General features: G+C 42.0%; 1 protein-coding gene across 4 annotated transcripts in view; it reads right to left on the bottom strand.

Annotated features, from left to right (window-relative positions):
* LOC137325297 (nardilysin-like) overlaps positions 1-22,624 on the bottom strand; it is a 107,250-nt gene that overhangs the window by 26,444 nt on the left and 58,182 nt on the right. For all 4 annotated transcript variants that reach the window (XR_010963856.1, XR_010963857.1, XM_067990220.1 and 1 more), the window contains exons 20-25: positions 13,579-13,729; positions 7,130-7,257; positions 4,693-4,858; positions 2,195-2,226; positions 1,825-1,963; positions 1,112-1,159 (exon numbers count right to left, since the gene is read on the bottom strand). Coding sequence is in view for 2 of the 4 variants with exons in the window: in XM_067990220.1 (XP_067846321.1) it covers positions 1,112-1,159; positions 1,825-1,963; positions 2,195-2,226; positions 4,693-4,858; positions 7,130-7,257; positions 13,579-13,729 (664 nt within the window). In the remaining 2 variants the exon portion in view is untranslated. The remainder of the gene's footprint in view (positions 1-1,111; positions 1,160-1,824; positions 1,964-2,194; positions 2,227-4,692; positions 4,859-7,129; positions 7,258-13,578; positions 13,730-22,624) is intronic.

Genomic DNA, 22,624 nt, shown 5'->3' with positions numbered 1-22,624 from the left:
GGTGATTGGCAAAATAACCAAAGGTGACATGAGGAAAAACTTTCTTACACAGCGAGTGATTAGAATCTGGAATGCACTGCCTGAGGGGGTGGTGGAGGCAGATTCAATCATGGCCTTCAAAAGGGAACTGGATAAGTACTTGAAAGGGAAAAGGGCGGGGGAGTGGGACTAGCTGGATTGCTCTTGCATAGAGCCGGCACGGACTCGATGGGCTGAATGGCCTCCTTCCGTGCTATAACCTTTCTATGATTTTAAGATATAGGTCAAAGTAAAGTGTGGTGCTGGATAGAAAATTGGCTCAGAACAGGAAACACAAGATTTCCATAAAGGTAAACTGCTCAGGCTGGAAATATTTTAAGAATAAGGGTACTTCTTAAAAATTTGTCCTTGCGATGAGGGCAGTACTGGCAAGGCCCATCCCCAATTGCCCTGAAAAGCTGGTGGTGTGCCTTCTCTTTATCCACTGTATGCCTTACATAAGAAATAGGAGCAGCAGTAGGCCATCTGGCCCCTTGAGCCTGCTCTGCCATTCAACAAGATCATGACTAATCTTCTACCTCAATCTCTGTTTTGAATGTACTAATGTCTTGGGACCTCATGTATTCTTGAACATGTGTGCACAGACACAGAGATACATCATATTTATATTACTGACTTTGAAAATAGTAAGATTCCAAGATTATCACTGGAACAAAGGGGGAAGTTAGAATTTTATAACCATTATTAGAACATGGAGTACTTTTTACTTCAAATGTCTATTGAAGCAGAGATTATATATTCTTTTAAAAAGGGAACTGGAAAGGTAAGCAAAGAATTTGAATGGACAGTTCTAATTGAAGAGCTAGGACAGGTAGAGGTGAAACAGACCAAATGAACTACATCAGTGCTGTAATTTCTATGAACCTAAGGTAACATAAGCAAAATCTCCTAAATTTGCAGATACCACCAAGATAGGAGGTAGGGAAAATAATGAACAATTCAACAAGATTTAATATTCTAAAGGCTTTGTGACAAACATTAACGAGGTCTCGATCATTCTTTCAACTGTTAGCCTTTTTTTATTCTAAACATACAAGAGCACCTTGTACACAGATTAGTAGAGTTTACTTACAATAAGTAGTTCCATGAGTGCGTATTCCTTTACTTTCCGAGGACCTGACTGAAAAGTAAAGAAAAATGAAAATTAACCCTTTTCTTCTTTTTAAAAAAAAAACTCAACTGTTAATGGCCACATTAAGATAAGCAACAGAATGTTAAAACGAAAGGGCAAAAGGCCTGTATAATCATGTGAGCTGAGATGGATTTTGTTTATATTAATATTTAATACAGTTCATTCATAATATCATCCAGCTACATGGACAACTTTAGATTTGGCAAAATTAATGTCGAAATAAAGTTCACATTCTCTGCAAAAATTTGTTGACTAAAGAAATAAAGGAAAAGATCACTGTACATGAAGATCATCTTGTGCTTCTGTGATCTTTTGTACACAAGTGTGCAATTTGGATATTAGCCCCACTGTTTTGATAGACATTTTACGATAATATTAATCCTTTTTGACTCTGCTACAATTATAATTAGGATGTTGCCTGTAAGGGCCTATGAGTATTACAGCACAAAGGTGCTCCAAAAAAGTTACTGAAAGCAGAATGTAGTTATACTTTTGACTGTCAACAATGTGTGTTTGTTATCTGAGGAGGTGCAGAGTGAACGTTAGTTATTTCCTCACAGGGAAAAACAAGTAGGTATAAGTCAGTCGCATTAAGAGAGCTGAAAATAACTAAAATTGGATGAAAAACAAATAGATTGCTATTAGTGACCCACCTGGAAATAAACAGTGACCTCTGAATTGGCATCACATTTGTTAAGAGATCTCACTTTGCACACATGTGGTTTATTGGGTAGTTCCACTACCTTGAACTGGACAGGTATATGCTTCAGCAATGACTTGCACTGCAGCTTCCTGTTATATAATTAACATAATTCTTATTCACCAAACAAAAGTAGAGTAACAATCAGTCTTGTTTTTAAAATGTTGTTACAAGATGGCAAATTTCATATAATTAGCAACACTTCAGAGCTTTAGGAAAGAAAATATTGTGCTATTCATTAGAACAATACACTAAAAAATCATTTATGAATTTAGTTTTTTGGACAAAATGCTTAAAATGCTGAGAAGAAACAAAGTACTTACTTCACAACATAACTTAGAAATTCAACAGACTCCTTGGGAAAGGAAAAAAAATGTTAGTTTCATACTTTGATTAATAATCATGAACTTTTAGTAACAATTAAAAGTAATTTGATTAAAGTGAATAAAGCAGATTTGCTCCATATACACAGCATGAAAGAGGATATTTATATCTTAACTATCCTTATACCAGAATGGTTTTTTAACATGCTAAAATGTCATCAGAGGCTGCCTTCTTCCCAGCATTATATATAAATTGAGTAGACCGCAGCTTGTTGGGATGCAAGTTTGATTCTCCCCCTCTGATATCTCCTTGCAATGACATTAAAATCTCAGCAAACAGGGTGTCTCAGTTAAGCCGCAAGTTTTCAGATTAGGGTCCCTGGACCCCGGGAGTCAGCTAGATTATCAGACTTCTGTATTGGTTTACTTATGTTATTTCTGTTGCAGTGTATGAATTAAAAACAAGTGTTCTGCAATCAAAGCAATGTTTTACTTTGAACTGCTGACACTGCCTTATGGAAGGTAGGATGGTACTCTTTGGGATGTCAACATTTTCAGTTCCCCACACAAGTTGGAAAACCACTGCACTTGGCCTCATTTGCCTCCTGGCAGCCAGTTCCTAGTGACATCGGCAGCAGCCTGGGGCTAGATTACCTGCCCAGTTGTGTGAAATGGAGGAGTTGAGGGAATAAGGTCCACCAGCAATAACAATAACTTGCATTTACATAGCACCTTTACTGTAGAAAAACCACCAAGTACTTCAGAGGCTTATGGAAGAAAATGGATATTGAGTCAGAGGGAGATATTAGGAGGTGTAATCAAAAGCTTGGTGAAAGAAGTGTGTTTTAAGGAAGGTCTTGAAGGAAGAGCAGGAGGTGGAGAGACAGGGATTTAGGAAAGGAATTCCAGAGCATGGGGCCTAGGCAGCAATGCCACGGCTGTCAAAAGAGAGGGGGAATGTACAAAAGAGAGTTCATAGGGAGGAGAGGGTCTGCAACGTTGGAGTAGTTAGAGACGGGGAGCGACAAGGTCATCGGGTAATTTAAACACAAGGATGATAGTTTTAAATCTGAGGCATTAGGGGGTCTGAGAGCCAATGTGGATCAGCGAGGGCAGGGATGAGCAAGCAGGACTTGGTACAGCAGCAGAGTTTTGATGAGGTAAACTTTATGGAGGGTGGAAAATAGGAAGCCAGCCAGAAGAGTAATGGAGTAATTAAGTCTAGAGGGGACAATGGCATAGATGAGGATTTCTGCAGCAGATGTGCTGAAGGAGGTGTGGAAGTGGGTGATATTACGAGGTGGAAGTAGGCAGCCCAGGGTCACAAAGGAAGCTAAGGTGGTGAGCAGTCTGGTTCAGTCAAAGAGCGAAGCTGGGGAGGGGATGGAGTTTGTGGCAGGGACTAAAGACAATGGCTTGGATCTTCCCAATGTTTAGCTGAAGAAAATTGCGGCTCAAAGATTTGATGTCGGATAAGCAGTCTACAGCACAGACAGTGAAGGGGTTGAGAAAGGTGGTGGAGAGGGAGAGCTGGGTGTAATCAGCGTACATGTGGAAGCTGACCCCGGAGTGGCAGCAGGTAGATGAATAACAAGAATGGATTCTCGGGAAGAAAAATCAATAGCAGAGGATTTGGTGGAGGGAAGAACAATGGGGATATGTACCATCACAGGAGAGTAATTAACCCTTAATAAGTTTAATAAGCAGAAACCAAAACAGTTCAATACTATTGGACTCACAATACAGATTTCACAATAGCATGTGATGATACTGTTATCAAACAGCACTAGAAATAAAGTTTACCCACATAACGGTGACTGCATTTCAGAAGTAATTGATTGTAAAGCACTTTTGGATGTCCTGAGGATGTGGTAAGTGTTATATAAATGCAAGTCCTTCATTTCACACTAACTATATCAGTACATTAACATGCATCTTAACTTTTTTTGCTTGTTTTCTCTTCTCCTCCTTTCTGGAAGGAATCAACGCCTCCTGGAGTACCATTACACAAGCCTCCAGTATCTCAGCCAAATAGCCATTCTTCATGTATGAGTCTAGACAATGAGTGTTGGCAGAGTGCACAACAGCCAAGTTCAATCCTGTCCTCACCCAATATCCATACATGCACATTTTCTAGCAGCAATCAAGAGCAAGAACCCATGGCTGTTTTCATCCCATTCTTAGCAAGGGAATATGAGCCCAACTATGGTGTCTTATTGCCACCCAAGTTGAGATCAGCTACCTCAGCACAGGCTGGGAATCGAACCCAGAACCTTCTGGTCCATACAGCACCCTTCACTGTCTGTGCTGTAGACTGCTTATCTGACATCAACTTTATGCAGCAGAATTGTGGAAATGTAGAGCACTGAAACACTTCATCCACAATATTAATATTCTTTAGAATTACATTTTTGTTTTGTCTTAGAAATGCTAATGTATGCTCAAAGTTAATAGAAACAACATTTAGCTGGCTAACAAAGTCACATTAAAACATTTACTTTGCTTGTGAAATTTCCTTGTACTAATCCTTCTACAAAAAGTTGGGATTTTAAGATCTGCACAAATGACATCAGTGACTCGACCGTGGAACCACCTTTCATCAAAGTTTGGTACTTCTGCATCAAAGACCACCGTCCGTGTTCTAGAATCAATAGACGTATATCTCTGCAAAAAGAAAACACAATAGAAAGTCTACTTACTGACGCACGTATTTCAAATTTGCTATTTAAAATGAAACAATTTCTGTTATGATTTTAGCAAGGGCCAGGATATTTTGGATTTTTCACTCCCTCCTTTCCTGCAAGTGGTGTCTTATGCTGGGGTAGAGTTCCACAGGTCTTAGAAGCTCTGCAGTAGCCAAGTCAAGTGATTATTTTTCACATGTGAGCCTCAACTGAGTATTAGCGGGTTATTAGACAAGGAGATGAGGAGGCATAGGTTAATGAAAGCCGAACACTCATTATTACCCAATGCACATTGTACATTTCAATTAAGACATTATTTTTGATTATTAATCATTTACAGAGAATCTAGAAGCAAAACAACATTTCATTTGTATATCAAGGTGCTACTAGATTTTTTTTTTTTGAGTTGTAGCTCTGAAGTGAGCAACTTTTGTGCTGTACTCTCAGCTGATTATACTGCCACTTTCCTACAGTTATTGTGTCGTCCCATCAAAGACGGGTTGAGGAGGCAAGTCTGGGAGCACTTCTTATTTAGATACACCAACCAGAAATTTCTGCAAGGGTACTCCCGATCAGCTTAACTTCAGCAAGAACCCTAGAAAAATACAATTTACGCCAAAGTTATAGTTGACAATCGGGGAGCCCCCACAAAAATTCTACCCTACTATGTCCTTTGCAAACACTGCAGAACACAATATGAACAATCCTTATTGTACAGGTACATACAGAAGTTCCAGGATATGAGTAGTATCATTAGAGAAGCATTCTTCCTGAAGTAATGGAAACCCTTACATTTCCAACAGTACCATAAGGGGAGCTTTATAGATCCACTAATTACTCACAATCTCCAGTGCTGTGTATCATACACAAAGCTTCAATATTACCATTATCCATATGTAATCAACTATTAACCCAAAAATAACTTCGCTGAGCTGCTTTACAATAGCTAATGAATGTCGCTGGTACTCTACACTATCAAGGCATCATCAGACTCGACTTTAATAGAGACATCAACGAGAAAAAAACATGGGTGGTATCAGTGCATGCAGCTAATGTAAGATTGTTACATTATTATCATAGTAGGTACAGCATAGCAGGAGGCCATTCGGCCAATCATACCTGTGCTGCTCTTTGAACAAGCTATCCAATTAGTCCCATTCCCCTGCTCTTTCCCCATAGCCCTGTAAATTTTTTCCCTTCAAGTATTTATCTAATTCCCTTTTGAAAGTTACTATTGAATCTGCTTCCACCACCCTTTCAGGCAGCGCATTCCACATCATTACAATTCGTTGCATAAAAAAATGTTTCCTCATGTCGCCTCTGGCTCTTTTGCCGATCACCTTAAATCTGTGTCCTCTGGTTACCGACCCTTCTGCCAAGGAAACAGTTTCTCCTTATTTACTCTATCAAAACCATTCATGATCTTGAACACCTCAAATCAAATTTCCCCTTAATCTTTTCTGTTCTAAGGAGAACAACCCCAGCTTCTCCAGTCACTCCACATAACTGAAGTCCTTCATCCCAATTCTAGTAAATCTCTTCTGCACCCTCTCTAAAGCCTTGACATCCTTCCTAAAGTGTGGTGCCCAGAATTGAACACAATACTCCAGATGAGGCTCAACCTGTGTTTTATTATCTTACATTACATTCAATTGGTTACAGAAGTCAGGTTGAACACCTGTTAAAATTCTGTCACCTAAGTACTTAACACCACATTTGGGTTTACTTTTAGAGAAAGTGTTAAAATCTGGGAACAGTTTTATACTTGCATCTACTTTTTGCTAAAAAATAATGGAGAGGAAAATATACCTCATAGGTCCAATACAAATCACTGTTGGAAGTGGACTTGGGAGTCACTAGATGGCAATGATGAGAAATGGCTGACTTTGGCAAACACTAGAGTACAATATTTAAACCTGCAGTTTCTCAATGTGATCATCAGCTTTGAATATTATTTTCTCAACAGAACAGGTCTGCAGTTCAACTATTCAGAAAAAAGCAGTGATCTGAAACTAGACCCTGACACTTACATATGCTACTAGCAGCAGATCAGAACCTATTGGACACCATAAGTAAGCATCCAGAATACATGGCTAAAACAATGAAAGCAACTGACCAAGTTATCAAACAAAAGAATGGTTATTTGAGAGGCACCAAAAAAAGTCACAAATGTCCTGTGCCTAAGCTCACAAACTGACCTAAAATTACAATTAAAGCATGAATAAAATCTTCATGAATTCTTCTCACTTACTTGCCCAGTTTTTCAGGTTTGATTAGAACATTGAAGTAACTCTTTTTTAATTGTTCCACGATCATTTCAAACACATCTGGAGTGGTTGCAAAGTCAGCCAGATGGTCAATGATGAGTTGGAACAGAAGCTGGAGAAAAATAAAAGTTATTTAAATGATTCAAGTGTAAAATTTTGTGAAAAGCACATAAGTGGATATTGGAAAGACAAACCACCCACACATTTGGTATAAAGTGCTTTTCATCATTTTGTACATTATAGTGAGGCTATTCGGAATACATCTTTCCCCTTGTACATAATTTTCCAGAGTACTCCCTTCTTTAGCTAACCACCAGAAAGTGCATAACACTCCATCCAATTTCCTTCTCTTATGGGAAGCTACCCATCCAACCCCAGTCTAGGAACTTACAGCTTACGACAGCCAAGTTCAAGACTCCAAACTTGCATTACTCTCTTTCAGGGCATTATAGAGTAAATTATCATAGTATCCTGTGTGGTAATTTACCCTATGTCATTATTTCCTAGGACCTCAAATCCATGGAACTTCTCATCACCTTCAGTCTTTGCTTTCTTCTATAATTTTCAAGCTTTTAAAACCCAAATCTCTATTTCCTGATTTATGTTGCTTTTTTTAAAAACAGTGGAGGGGGGTGAGGAAAGTCTCATTTGAGACTAGAGGAGAGCAGGATTTATAAATATGTAAATAGAAGCAGAGGCTTAATTGAAATAACCAATGAGAAAATATTAACAGAGAAGAAAGAGCGGAAGAAGAGGCAGTAGCAGGGGTAAGGAAAATCAAAAACTTAAAACAGAAAATCAGGGAAGAGAATAGGGTCAACATTCCAAAACAATGGAGATAAGTGGTATATGTGTGAATGTACTATGCATTCATAACAAAATTGCAGAGTTGGAATTATTGGAAAATAACTTTGGGGGGAATGTAAGGACCCAGGATTGAAAGGGTTAAACAGGATAACAACAAAATTTGATGGAGTTTTGCTAGTGCCTTGTGTTGTCACCGAGCATATCGTAGCTGTGTGAAAGTTGAACATAATAATGTAGCTTTAGGCCATAATATTTTGAAATAGCTGATCAATGTTTCGGAATGTCTGAACAGATGGTACTGTATAAGAAAGTAGACTGCAGAAACAAATAAGATAGTGTGCGATGCCCTTGGGAAATGCTGAAGTCTATGGACGTATAAGAGGATGACTCCTACAGGAGTTCAATAGCCTTCAGAAACGGAAAGGGAAAGCATAAGCTGGGTCAAAAGTAGTTGATGTTTACCGGTGCTGATTGCAAGGACATCAATAGTCACATGCTGAGACAAGTGTAATAATATTCACGGGAAAGCTGAGAAACTAAAGAGAGTTAAAGTACAACTGTCACATAACATTGATAAGAAAAGATATAAAAGGTGAGAGTCTACAGCTAGATGGGGAGCTATGACAAATCGTCCACAGAAGAGAGGGGCCGTGGCTGGCATACCTCCTAGAAAAAAGATAATCACTGTGTTCTGTTCTTACTGCTATGCTGGTACTTGAAGTCTGTCATAAATAAAGATTAAATTGATTTCATTTTTTAAAATATACATGAGTAGTCATGTCTGATTTGACAGGCCTGAAGTTAAATTATATTCAGAGACACAGTACATATCGACAGTGCTATCAAGCAGCACTTACTCACCAAAAACCTGCTTACCGATGCTCAGTTTGGGTTCCGCCAGGACCACTCGGCTCCAGACCTCATTACAGCCTTGGTCCAAACATGGACAAAAGAGCTGAATTCTAGAGGTGAGGTGAGAGTGACTGCCCTTGATATCAAGGCAGCATTTGACCGAGTGTGGCACCAAGGAGCCCTAGTAAAATTGAAGTCAGTGGGAATCAGGGGGAAAACTCTCCAGTGGCTGAAGTCATACCTAGCACAAAGGACGATGGTAGTGGTTGTTGGAGGCCAATCATCTCAGCCCCAGGACATTGCTGCAGGAGTTCCTCAGGGCAGTGTCCTAGGCCCAACCATCTTCAGCTGCTTCATCAATGACCTTCCCTCTATCATAAGGTCAGAAATGGGGATGTTCGCTGATGATTGCACAGTGTTCAGTTCCATTCGCAACCCCTCAGATAATGAAGCAGTCCATGCCCACGTGCAGCAAGACCTGGACAACATCCAGGCTTGGGCTCATAAGTGGTAAGTAACATTCGCGCCAGACAAATGCCAGGCAATGACCATCTCCAACAAGAGAGAGTCCAGCCACCTCCCCTTGACATTCAACGGCATTACCATCACCAAATCCCCCACCATCAACATCCTGGGGGTCACCATTGACCAGAAACTTAACTGGACCAGCCATATAAATACTGTGGCTACAAGAGCAGGTCAGAGGCTGGGTATTCTGTGGCGAGTGACTCACCTCCTGACTCCCCAAAGCCTTTCCACCATCTACAAGGCACAAGTCAGGAGTGTGATGGAATACTCTCCACTTGCCTGGATGAATGCAGCTCCAACAACACTCAAGAAGCTTGACACCATCCAGGACAAAGCAGCCCACTTGATTGACCCCATCCACCACCCCAAACATTCACTCCCTTCACCACCGGCGCACAGTGGCTGCAGTGTGTACCATCCACAGGATGCCCTGCAGCAACTCGCCAAGGCTTCTTCGACAGCACCTCCCAAACCCGCGACCTCTACCACCTAGAAGGACAAGAGCAGCAGGCACATGGGAACACCACCACCTGCACGTTCCCCTCCAAGTCACACACCATCCAGACTTGGAAATATATCGCCGTTCCTTCATTGTCGCTGGGTCAAAATCCTGGAACTCCCTTCCTAACAGCACTGTGGGAGAACCTTCACCACACGCACTGCAGCGGTTCAAGAAGGCGGCTCACCACCACCTTCTCAAGGGCAATTAGGGATGGGCAATAAATGCTGGCCTCGCCAGCGACGCCCACATCCCATGAACGAATAATGAAAAACACAGTACATATAATTTTGGCTAACATAGGCATTAATAACTATGGAGTTTACAATATTGGAGTTATAACGGAGATACAGCTTTGGTTTGGAAAAGACTGTGAAGTTAATATTCCTGGGTATAATGATTTCAGGAGAGATCGTGACAGGAAAAAAGTGTTGCGTTGGGGGGGGGGGGGGGCGGGGGGGAGGGGGCTATGTTAGCAAAGGATTCTTTCACAGCACCAGAATATAAGGATGTCCTCGGGGGTTGCCCGAAGACAGAATCCATCTGGAAAGAGTTAAGAAATTGGAAGGGAAATGGTACAAATCTCTGTGTGCACTGAAAACCAGCAGGCATTGGAGAAGAGATAGAGGGTGAGAACTACAGATAGTTCAGAAAGATATGCAAGAACAATAGGGCAGTAAACTGGCTAATTTTAATTATCCCAAGATAGACTGTTAAAGCTAAAGGTAATGCATGTACTCAAAGTGGGAATGAATTATAGAATGCATCCAGGACTGCAACCCATCTCCGTACTTTTCTAGTCAAACAAGAAAAGGTTCATTGCTCGATTTCGTTCTGGGAAATGAAGTGAGACAGATAATTGATGCGCGAGTAGGAGAACAATTGGGAAATAGCGACCACATTTTTACGTTCAATGTAAGAATAGAAAAGGATAGGAAGAGTCAAAGTTAAGGATGCTGGAATGGAAAAGAGCAAAGTTCAGCAAGGTAAGAATGGAACAGGCCCAAATTAACTGGCAAAAAAGTTAGCAAACAGGTTGATCGATCAGCAGTGGGAAATCTTCAAATGAAATGGAAAGAGTACAAAATAAAGATATTTCGAGAAGGCAAAATAGAAGTGCATCAGAGAATAGAGTTTTGTGGAGAGAGATAAAAATGAAAGAAAAACTTAAAAAGGAGGCATGAAAAAAATTAAGGCCAACAATACTAAAGAAAAATCAAGAGGAATATGGCAAGTGTAGTGGGAAAGTGAAAAGGCAGAAACAGAGATGAAGGGCTAAAGAGGAACATGAAAAAAAGGCCAGGCAGATAATATAAAAGGAAATACTACGGTCTTTTATAACCATGAAAAAGGTAAAAGATTAGTTAAAAAGGCAGAACCATTCAAGGATGAAGGAGGGAGTCTAATTTTGGACAGTATGGTGGATATGTTAAATAAATATTTTGCATTGGTTATTACAAATGATGATGGAAGTGAGAATGTAAGTGTACTGGAGGAGGATATGAAACAATTGTTGAGATGATTATAGAAAAGAAATTGTGTCATGGGATTGGTGAATAGCCAATGTAACACCTTTGTTCAAGAAGGGAGAGAAGGACAAACTTGATATCTATAGACCAGTTAGTCCAATGTTTGTTAGAACATAAGAACATAAGAAATAGGAGCAGGAGTAGGCCAATCGGCCCCTCGAGCCTGCTCCGCCATTCAATAAGATCATGGCTGATCTGATCCTAACCTCAAATTTAAATTCATGTCCAATTTCCTGCCCGCTCCCCGTAACCCCTAATTCCCTTTACTTCTAGGAAACTGTCTATTTCTGTTTTAAATTTATTTAATGATGTAGTTTCCACAGCTTCCTGGGGCAGCAAATTCCACATTTGTTATTGTCAAACTCTTAGAATCCATAATGGAAGATAAAATTAACAAGCATTTAGAAATACATGGATTAATCAAGGACAGCCAGCATAGATCCATTAAAGGCAAGTCATGTTTGACAAATCTAGTTTTTTTGAAGTGAAGAATAGATAAAGGTGAAAGCAGTAGATGTAATGTATATGGATTTTCAGAAGACATTCAATAAGGTATTTCAAGAGATGTTAGAAAAATTCAGATGTATGGTATGAGAAAATGGAACAACATGGTGAAAAAGTTGGATGGCAGACATGAAACAAAGAGTCTGGGTAAATGGGGAGTGTTACTTGGATTGGAGACGGGTTTCAAGTTGTGTACCCCTGGGGTCAATGCTGGGTCCATTTTTGTACTTGGTATATATAGATTATTTGGTTTGGGGCATAAGGAGTACAATCTCAATTTACCGATGACATAAAAACACCCAAAATGTTAACTCATCTGTTCTCTCCACAGATGCTGCTTGACCGGCTGTGTTTCTAGAATCTTCTGTTTCTGTTTCAGATTTCTAGTATCTGCAGTTTTTTGCTTTTTGTTTACAAAAGCAGAAGGTTTGACAAACAGCGAGGAGAACTGTAAAAGACTTCACGAACATATAGACAGGTTAGCGGAATAGGCAGCCAAGTAGCAGATGCAATTTAATATGGAAAAGAGTGAGATAATACATCTTTGGAGGAAAAATAATGAATATGTGTATACACTCAATGGAAGACATTAACAGGGTTTGGATGAATAGTGAGTTCAAATACATAATTCCCTGAAAGTGAGAGTACAGATAGAGCCATTAAAATTTCAACAACATTTTAGTTTTCTAAAGAGGGGCATAAAGTACGAGTAAAAGAAGTCATGATGGATTTATACAAAACATTGGTTATGCCAGTTAGAGTACTATGTGCAGTTTTGGGCAATCCATTATAGAAAGTACATTAAAGCCATAAAGAGCAGAGCGTACAGTATAGATTCACCAGGATGATGCCAGGAATGGGAAACTGTAGTTATGAGGAGAGACTTGAAATTCTGAGACTATTTCCACTGGAAAGGAGAAAGCTAAGAGAAGAATTAATAGGAGGTTTTTAAAATCATTAAAAATGTTGATAGACTGACTCGGGAAAGACTTTTTGATCTAGTTCAGTGATGAGGGGTCATCGCTTTAAAACTGTCACGAAGAGAACGAAGAGGTTAGGAGACCATGCATATTTTAAAAGAAAATTGGATAAATATTTGGAGCAAAGCAAGATAATAAGGCTATGGGGAGAGCGGGCCAGTGGGATTAGTTTTGAATTGCCAGCACAGACACAATAAGCCAAATAGCCTCTTTTTGTGCTGTAAACGTCCATGTACCATTGTTCTTAAACCTCAATAGTATCCTGGCTAGGGCAGTGGCCCTTCACTCTAGTTTCTCAATGAAAAGAAATCTCTTTAGAAAGGGCAAAGGATAGTTAGGTATAAGAAATACAAAAAAATCTCAATGGTGCAGTAAGAAGTGCTCCGAGGTTGGGCTGAGGCACACAGTAGAGAGAGCTTTACTCTGCATTCACCATACTATACCCAATGTGGAAATGCTCAATCCTGACCGAAATAGGAAAACATTCCATTTCCCAATATTAACATCCCGCACCTTAATGAGCACAAAAGTCACCAAAGAAAAATTATAAGAACAAGGGTTTAAATTAAAAATATATATTCACACAAACAATATCCCAGCTGGAATATCAAATTACTATTCAATTCAATGCATATATAGCACCTTCATGCAGGTGTCAAACAATTAAAACTTCAGCTTTTACTGGAACATACAATGTAAAAGGTATAGTGGAATTCAAATCAACTCCTACTTACCCCAAGTTTGTGGTTAAATCCTTTCACTTTGATGACTAGTCCATGCTCTTCAGCCACTAGTTTGTATTCTAATTGAGCAACATCGGCCTCATATGCAGGTTCAGCTAAATTGTGAGCCACAATATTGACAAATAAGTCAAACAGCACCAAGCTGGGGGGGGTGGTGGAAGAAAGGTTACACATTACTGTATGCAACTACGTAACACACTAGAAATACTGTATTAATAAAAATATTACAATTACTATTGCTCATAGCTGTTTCAAATAGGCCTCCTGGACAAATAACACAAGAACAAGAGAATGAATACAGAAGAGAAGGCTGCTTTGGCCCCCGAAGTTCAGTTCTTCTGCAGGCTACATAGAATCTGCATAGTCAAGTATTTTATTCCACTTAGTCATCTGAAGAAAAATGTTAGAAAATGCTTCCCTAACCCACATAGCCAAAAAAAACTCCACAGTTACACCTCCATTACTCAAATCTAGCCAGATCCTTTCCGCAGGAAACATTTCCATGCAAGAACCATTATGTTGCAAGGAGTGTTAAATTATGTGACTATACTTTTTCCTTTAAGCTTCAATCCAATTCCTACTTATATATTCAACCAACTCATTTTTAGAAAAGTTAACCACATATGCACTACTCTGGGGAAACACATCCTTCTACTCTCTTAAGGCTTCTTAACTTAGACTCATCCTTTAGCTCTGCTCTCACAGTTCAGGTTAAATAGCCTGCATTATCTATACCTTTCAACCGTTTCTCCACTGAAATTAACATTAGTTCTGCTGGGTTATAAGTTCTTTGTCACACTGTAATCAAACCCTCCCAGAGCAGTGGCCATGTGGTACCTCAGTTTTGCATTTCTCAGCTCCCCAAAAATACTACAGAGAAACTCTGATAGTCCAACCAACTCTACTCTGCTTCTGAAATTGCTGTTAAATTTTGCTATTTAACTATAAATAATAATATAAAATCAAAGTATTATATAAAAAAGAAAAAATGTATGACTTTAAAACGTGGACTGAATTATGCCTCTGCGCCATACCCTCATCCTCTAATCCAGTTTCACTTGAAGACTACACCTGATCTAGACTCCCCTGTGCAACACCACCAGAGAGCACATTATTATCCTTTGGGTAGCTGAAACTGCCTTTTGAAATATGGGACAGGGGGACTCTGGGCATTATAGTTGAATAGCAAAATATTTGCAAGACTGCCCCTACCACCAGAAAAGTTTGAAAACAACTGATCTACATTAAAATCCATTCTCCATTCACTTAATTGATCCAGATTGCTTTTATTCTTTTCACCTAGCCACATACTTTAGTGTCATCAGCAAATTTTGCAATATAATATTGTAAAATTCTGTCACCCCAATTTATTATTAATTGAACAATTTTTGTATCTGTTTACAAGTTCCCCACACCTTCCTGCAGATTTAATAGTTGTTCTTTAAGCCTCAGGAGTGCTCCTACAAATGGGTTGCAATTCAATGTTTCTCTTCTTCTGTAAGGTGTCAATTTCCCTATTGTGTAGTTTATTTATTGGATCATCCATCTCGGCCACCTCCTGATATCTCCACCATCACAGAAGCCAGTCTTCAGCCAATTCGATTCATTCCTCGTGATATCAGGAAACGGGTGAGTGCACTGGATACAGCAAAGGCTATGGGCCTCGACAACATCTCAGCTGTAGTGCTGAAAACATGTGCTCCAGAACTAGCCACGCCTCTAGCCAAACTGTTCCAGTACAGCTACAACACTGGCATCTACCCTACAATGTGGAAAATTGTCCAGGTATGTCCTGTCCACAAAAAGCAGACAAATCCAATCCGGCCAATTACCGCCCCATCAATCTACTCTCAATCATCAGCAAAGTGATGGAAGGTGTCATGGACAGTGCTATCAAGCGGCACTTACTCACCAATAACCGACTCACCGATGCTCAGTTTGGGTTCAGCCAGGACCACTCGGCTCCAGACCTCATTACAGCCTTGGTCCAAACATGGACAAAAGAGCTGAATTCTAGAGGTGAAATGAGAGAGACTGCCCGATATAAAGGCAGCATTTGACCGAGTGTGGCAACAAGGAGCCCTAGTAAAATTGAAGTCAATGGGAATCGGGGGGAATACTCTCCAGTGGCTGGAGTCATGCCTAGCACAAAGGAAGATGGTAGTGGTTGTTGAAGGCCAATCATCTCAGCCCCAGGACATTGCTGCAGGAGTTCCTCAGGGCAGTGTCCTGGGTCCAACCATCTTCAGCTGCTTCGTCAATGACCTTCCCTCCATCATAAGGTCAGAAACGAGGATGTTCGCTGATGATTGCACAGTGTTCAGTTCCATTCACAACCCCTCAGATAATGAAGCAGTCCATGCCCGCATGCAGCAAGACCTGGACAACATCCAGGCTTGGGCTCATAAGTGGCAAGTAACATTCGCACCAGACAAGTGCCAGGCAATGACCATCTCCAACAAGAGAGTCTAATCACCGCCCCTTGCCGAATCCCCCATCATCAACATCCTGGGGGTCACCACTGACCAGAAATTTAACTGGACCAGCCACATAAATACTGTGGCTACAAGAGCAGGTCAGAGGCTGGGTATTCTGCGGCAAGTGACTCACCTCCTGACTCCCCAAAGCCTTTCCACCATCTACAAGGCACAAGTCAGGAGTGTGATGGAATACGCTCCACTTGCCTGGATGAGTGCAGCTCCAACAACACTCAAGAAGCTTGACACCATCCAGGACAAAGCAGCCTTCTTGATTGGCACCCCATCCACCACCCCAAACATTCTCTCCCTTCACCACCGGCACACCGTGGCTGCAGTGTGTACCATCTATAGGATGCACTGCAGCAACTCGCCAAGGCTTCTTCGACAGCACCTCCCAAACCCGCGACCTCTACCACCTAGAAGGACAAGGGCAGCAGGCACATGGGAATAACACCACCTGCATGTTCCCCTCCAAGTCACACACCATCCCGACTTGGAGATATAGCGCCGTTCCTTCATCGTCGCTGGGTCAAAATCCTGGAACTCCCTACCTGACAGCACACGGAATGCAGCGGTTCAAGAAAGCAGCTCACCACCACCTTCTCAAGGGCAATAAATGCTGGCCTTGCCAGTGACGCCCACATCCCATGAACGAATAAAAAAAAAATTACTAATACTTTATCTCTTTGGTTTAACCCTTTATTAGCTACATTGTATTAACTACATTTTCTCTACTTTAATAAAGTTCTTTGTTTTTTATTGGTTGAATCTTGTGCCAGTCACTCCAAAAGTTTACCTATTACCAAGTACCATATTGCCCTTGTGGATGCTAGAGCTACTGTGCCTGCTGGCCATTCTTGCTGCAAGTACATCTGTGGGTTTTGCATTTCTCTTTGTGTAAATGGCAAAAAGAATTGAAATAGTAAAGTGGGCAACAGTTGTATTGCCATCCCTCACCTTGTTAAGCACAAGAAACAATTCATCCCACATGGAAGAAAAAAAACTGAAGAGAGAGTTTACAATATGATGGCTCTTGGCAAGGAGGCTGAGGGAAGATTTAATTGAGGTATATAAAATCATGACAGGACTAGATAGAGTGGATAGAGAGGACCTATTTCCCTTAGCAGATGGGTCAGTGACCGGGGACATAGATTTAAAGTAATTGGCAGATGCATTAGAGGGGAGCTAAGGAGAATTCTTTTCACCCAGAGGGTGGTGGGGGTCTAGAACTCACTGCCTGAAAGAGTGGTCGAAGCAGAAACCCTCAACTCATTTAAAAAGTACTTGGATGTGCACTTGAAGTGCCATAACCTACAGGGCTACGAACCAAGTGCTGGAAAGTGGGATTAAGCTGGATGCTCTTTTGTGGCCGGCACAGACATAATGGGCCGAATGGCCTCCTTCTGTGCGTAACTTTCTATGATTTTATGAAATGTACTACAAAATTAATGCTGAAAACTACTTAATGGTCTTATTCCACGTAATTCACATTATTCACTTATGCCAGGACTTGTTATGCTCTCAATAGGACACTAAACAAGAAAACGCTAGAAGTCTCAGACACACACAGTGCAGTTTGTCCCCAGAGCCAAAAAATAGATGTGACAATATTGTACCAAAATTAGCCTCTCAGAGTGAAGCACTTCAATCTCATAGTACTACTTCAAAACAGACACTAAAAGACAGCAAAGTGCTCAGAAGATGGACTTCAAAAAAACAGTATTGAAGGAGATGGCAAATGAAACTAGACACACCTTGATGGATACCTTAAGAGAATCACTAAAATGGGAACTTGCTCCAAGGGACTGGAGAGAGGAAAATGCAGCACCAATTTATAAAAAAAAGGATACTCAGGGACCTATAGGCATGTAAGCTTGACATCAGTATTTGCAAAAATAACAGATAATATTCCAAAATTGTGAAGCATCAGGAGGAATATAGGATGATAAAAAGTTATCAAAAAGGCCTTACTGATGGTAAATCTTGTTTGCAAAAGTTGTGTGAGGATATGACTGAATTAGTTGACAAGGGAACTCAGCAGATTGAATATTACCTGGACTTTATCAAAACCTTTTATAACACAGCAAATTATGAATTATAAAGACATGAACTTTAACCCGGAAGAACAGGTGAGTTGAGGGCAGGGGGCAGTAAAAATTTTTTAAACTTTGGAGCAGGAATGAATCCCGGCTCCAACCCACCAAAAACACGTTTCACCCAGACGCATCTGAGTGCATGCGCACTTCAGGAACCCGGATGTCCCGCCGGCAATTAAAGCCGGCAGGATGACATTTAAAGGGGCAATTAACATCGTTCAAATAGTTAACTAAATTAAATTTTTGTGGATTGAGACAGACAAACGCTTTTAACTCTACCTGAACATGTCTCCCGTGGCCTCTGAAACACGCCATGAAAACGGAGGCGAGTTGCAGACGGCAGCCATTTGGACATTTAAACCAGTGACTGACACGCGAATAAAAGGTGAGTTTTTCAGGCAGGGCAATCAGTTCTCTCAAACATTTGGCTGGGAGTTCTTTGTGTTTAGACTGAGATTTCTTTCTTCACACTCCGAATTCTTGTTCTCACACATATTTACACACATTTTGGACCCCCTCAAACTGACACTATCAGGATGGTGGGCACAATGGATGCATTAAGCACTACATCTGAGGAGGATGCACATTAGCATCTGCGGCAGGCATCCGTGCAGTTCTGGGAGTTGCAGCTCCATAAGACAGAGGTGCGCCACAAGGACCTGCAGAAGATAAGAGAGGGGAAGAACGGAGGGGCCGATGAGCAGGAGGCACTACCCTCATGAGGGTCTATAGGCAGAGGTTGAGCTTCCTGGACCTCTCTGAGGAGCAGTGCCTACGAAGGCTCTGATTGAGTCACCAGGTGGTCGCAGACATCTGCAGGCTCTTTCACGCAGAGCTGCTCCCAGATGGGCTTGACGGGTTTGACGCATTGCACGTCGCAGTTAAAGTCACCACTGCCCTCAATTTCTTTGCCTCCGCATCCTTCCAGGGCGCCACCAGTTACATCGCTAGGATCTCTCAGTCATCTGCCCATAGGTGTATACGACAGGTCACAGATGGCTTGTTTGCCAGGGCATCCCACTACATCACCTTCCCCATCAACGACATCAGCCAGACTGAGAGGACAGTGGGTTTCCACTCTCTGGCTGGCTTCCCACGGGTACAGAGTGCTATTGATTGCACACATGTAGCAATTTGAGCACCTCCACATGAACCAGGAACGTTCATCAACCGAAAGGGATATCACTCCATCAATGCGCAGCTGGTTTGCGACCACCGGAGGAGGTTTCTGCAGGAATGTGCCAAATTCCCTGGCAGCTGCCGTGATTCCTTCATTCTGCACGAATCCAACATCCTGGCCCTCTTCCACGCACAAAACAGACTCAAGGTTGGCTCCGTGGAGACAAGGGATACCCCCCTGCCGACGTGGCTCATGCCACCTGTGAGAAACCCCACCAGCGAGGCACAGCAGCGGTACAACAACAGTCACATCACCGCCAGGTCTGTCACTGAACAAGCCATAGGAATGCTGAAGATGCCCTTCCGATGCCTGTATCAATCTGGTGGAGCCCTTCACTACTCACCGGCCAGGGTGTGTAGAATAATACACGTGTGTTGCGTCCTGCACAACATCGGTCAATAGAGGGGTATACTGGTGGATGAGGTCCCATGCGATCAAGAAGCATCCGCACACGCCATCAAAATTGAAGACGACAACGAGGAGGAGAAGGAGGAGGAAGAGGACGTCAACGATAAGCGAATCATTGGCAAAGCAGCACCTCAACTGGCTCCTCGTCATGCCAGGGAGTCACTCATATTTGATAGATTCTCATAGGGAGATCCGCAAAGTGACCTTGGTCAAGTACTTAGACCACTTGTAACAACCACCACCACCCCCCCAGGTTGCACTAAACAGTCCTACAACTACACATACACCCATTGTAAACACGCCCAATGGGTGACATCAAGTCTCGCCGTTCACGATGAAGCACGATAGGGCGCTTTCAAAAGGGACTCAAGAATGGGCAAGACGTGGCAGTAAGAATCATAACATTTAATATGAATTTAACAAAAACCAAATCTAAATGAAAAACATGACAGTCTGTCAGACACCCCTGTGATTACAAAACCTTCGACTTCCTCTTCCTACAGCTTCTACGTGGTGCATCCCCTGTGGCTGCAGCAGAGGTAGTGGCAGGTTGCTCAGATTCATGCCTGGACTGTTTAGATGCTTTCAGCCTATGACCTCTGGGTTTTGAAGCCCGTGAGGGCCCCTCCAAAGTCTGCTCCACCTGCACCTCTGCAGGGGCAGACTCGGCCATCTAGAGAGGAGGCAGTATTGTGGGTGCTGGTTGAGGGAGGGGGCAACGGGCGAGATGTGAGAGCGCTTTGAGTAGCATCCCCACTTCCATGTCCACCGTATGACTTATCTCCAAGGCTTCCTCCTCCTCCGCCTCTGTGAGGGCCACAATTTGTGGAGACCCCCCTCAGGTCCTCGCCCTCTCTGCATTTTGCGCTCTCTCCTACAAGGGGAGAAAGTACAGACGTGTGAGGGTGACGTGGTCACCCGATGGATGCATTGCTTTGGGTCAGGGTGACAATGAAAGAGATGCATCAGAGGGTGACTATCAGACAGATTGATCATACTGCATCAGGATTGGAGTGAGTGGGAGAGGTGGGTGCACAAATGGGGGGTGAAGAAGTGCACTGAAAGTGAAGATAACTTGACACTGAGCCTTAAGAGGGTGTGAGAAGTGATGTGATGGAGTAGGCTTCGCGCGGCAGTGTGGTGGGGTGGGTAATGTTCACCACAGAATGCAGGTGAATCAGTAACTGTACTCACTTTTCCTGACTTGGTTAGGTTATTAAATCTCTTCCTGCTCTGTAGTCAAGACCAGGGCACCAGCTCCTGCTGCTGACCTGGTCTGCCACTTCCAGCCACGCCCTCTTTGTGACAGAACCAGGTTTCTTCCTCCTATCCAGTGGATATAGAAGCTCCCTCCTGTTTCTCACAGCGCCCAGTAATGTCTCCGGGGCGGCGTCTGAGAACCTGGGTCCTAGCTTGGCTCTGGAATGATCCTTACTCATTTTTGCCTCATTTCTCCTTCAAAATGCATTGTTGGAGTGACCCTTTAAATAGTGGGCTTTAAATGAGTCATGTGGGTGCGCGGTACGCCCGCTGCACAACTTGAGGACGCGAAATCCGGGAGTTCAGTTAGGTGGCTTCAATTGAGTCGCAATTGCTCAGGAACATGCACAAAGATTTTTCCCGGGTTTCACCTCCTGCTGAGGTCCCACCTCATGGTTAAAATTTAGGCCATAGGATAGAACAGAAGCTTTTGAAATGGATAACTAACTGGCTACTTCAGAGGATGCAAAAGGTAATTGTTAAAGGAGAAGCATCTATGTAGAAATAGATGACTAGCAAAGTACCAAAGAGATACTTATTGGGCTACTGTAGTTTTCAATGTATGTTAATAATTTGGAGGAAAGGTCAGTAACAATTATACCAAATTGAGAGAGATCACAAACTGTAGACAATAAGAGCAATTGCAGAGGGACCGGGGACAGCCAAAACGTGCAAGATGTCTTTTAATGTCAGGAAGTGCAATATTATGGACCTGGGGAAGCAAAACAAACAGTGGGGGTACAAAATAAATGGGAACTGTCTACACGAAACGACACAGCAAAAATAACTCTAGGTTTTAGTGGAAAACATACTTAAATCATCAGCACAGTATGCAGCAGTAGTGGAAAATACAAACAGAATCTTGGGATATAGCACATCCCAGGAAGAGATAGTTGGCTTGTATAAAACACTGTTCTATCCCCGCACCCCTCCTTCCTTTCCTCCCCCCCGCCCCCCACCCAACCCTGAACATTATGTAGAGATCTGCGCAATGTACAAGGGAGATTTAGTGGCCTAGGAGAGAGTACAAATGCCAACTAAACTAATAAAAGAGATTGTGTACATGAGCTATGAAGAAAGTCTAAGGGTACGAGGGATGTTTACACTGGAAAAAAGGCAGCTTAGTGGTCACCTTATTGAGGTATTTAAGATCTTCTAGAGAATAGACAAACTGCATCCTAGAATGATGTTCAATATTACCAAACTCCAGGCAAGAGGACGCAGATGTAAACTTGGAAAGAAATGGTGAATATCCAGTTAAGCTATAACTGCTTCATGCAGAGTGTGATAAACATGTAGAGAGGCAGGGAAAGTGGTGGATGATAGATACATTTTTGGCAGACAGGGCCATTGAAGGGTATCAGAGGTAAAGTGGGGTAAGCAGGGTAGGATCTTGGGACTGATCTGATGGATAGAGGTGGACATTTCCAGTCCTATGTCATTAAGGAAATTGGGACATATGGACCGGTTAGTTTAAGCATGTCTGGTGATGCATCATGAGTAACCATGGTCTTCTGGAGCTCACTTGCTTGTCATAGGTAGTTGGACAAGAATTTCCCAGAGCTTGTGCTGAGGTTGGAGACAGATTTTTTTCCCTCTCCGTTTTTTAGTCT

The sequence above is a fragment of the Heptranchias perlo genome, chromosome 9 (genome assembly GCF_035084215.1).
Source record: "Heptranchias perlo isolate sHepPer1 chromosome 9, sHepPer1.hap1, whole genome shotgun sequence".
NCBI lineage: Eukaryota > Metazoa > Chordata > Chondrichthyes > Hexanchiformes > Hexanchidae > Heptranchias > Heptranchias perlo.
Note: the sequence above shows the minus strand (reverse complement) of the source record. Positions and strands in the feature narration are given on the sequence as shown.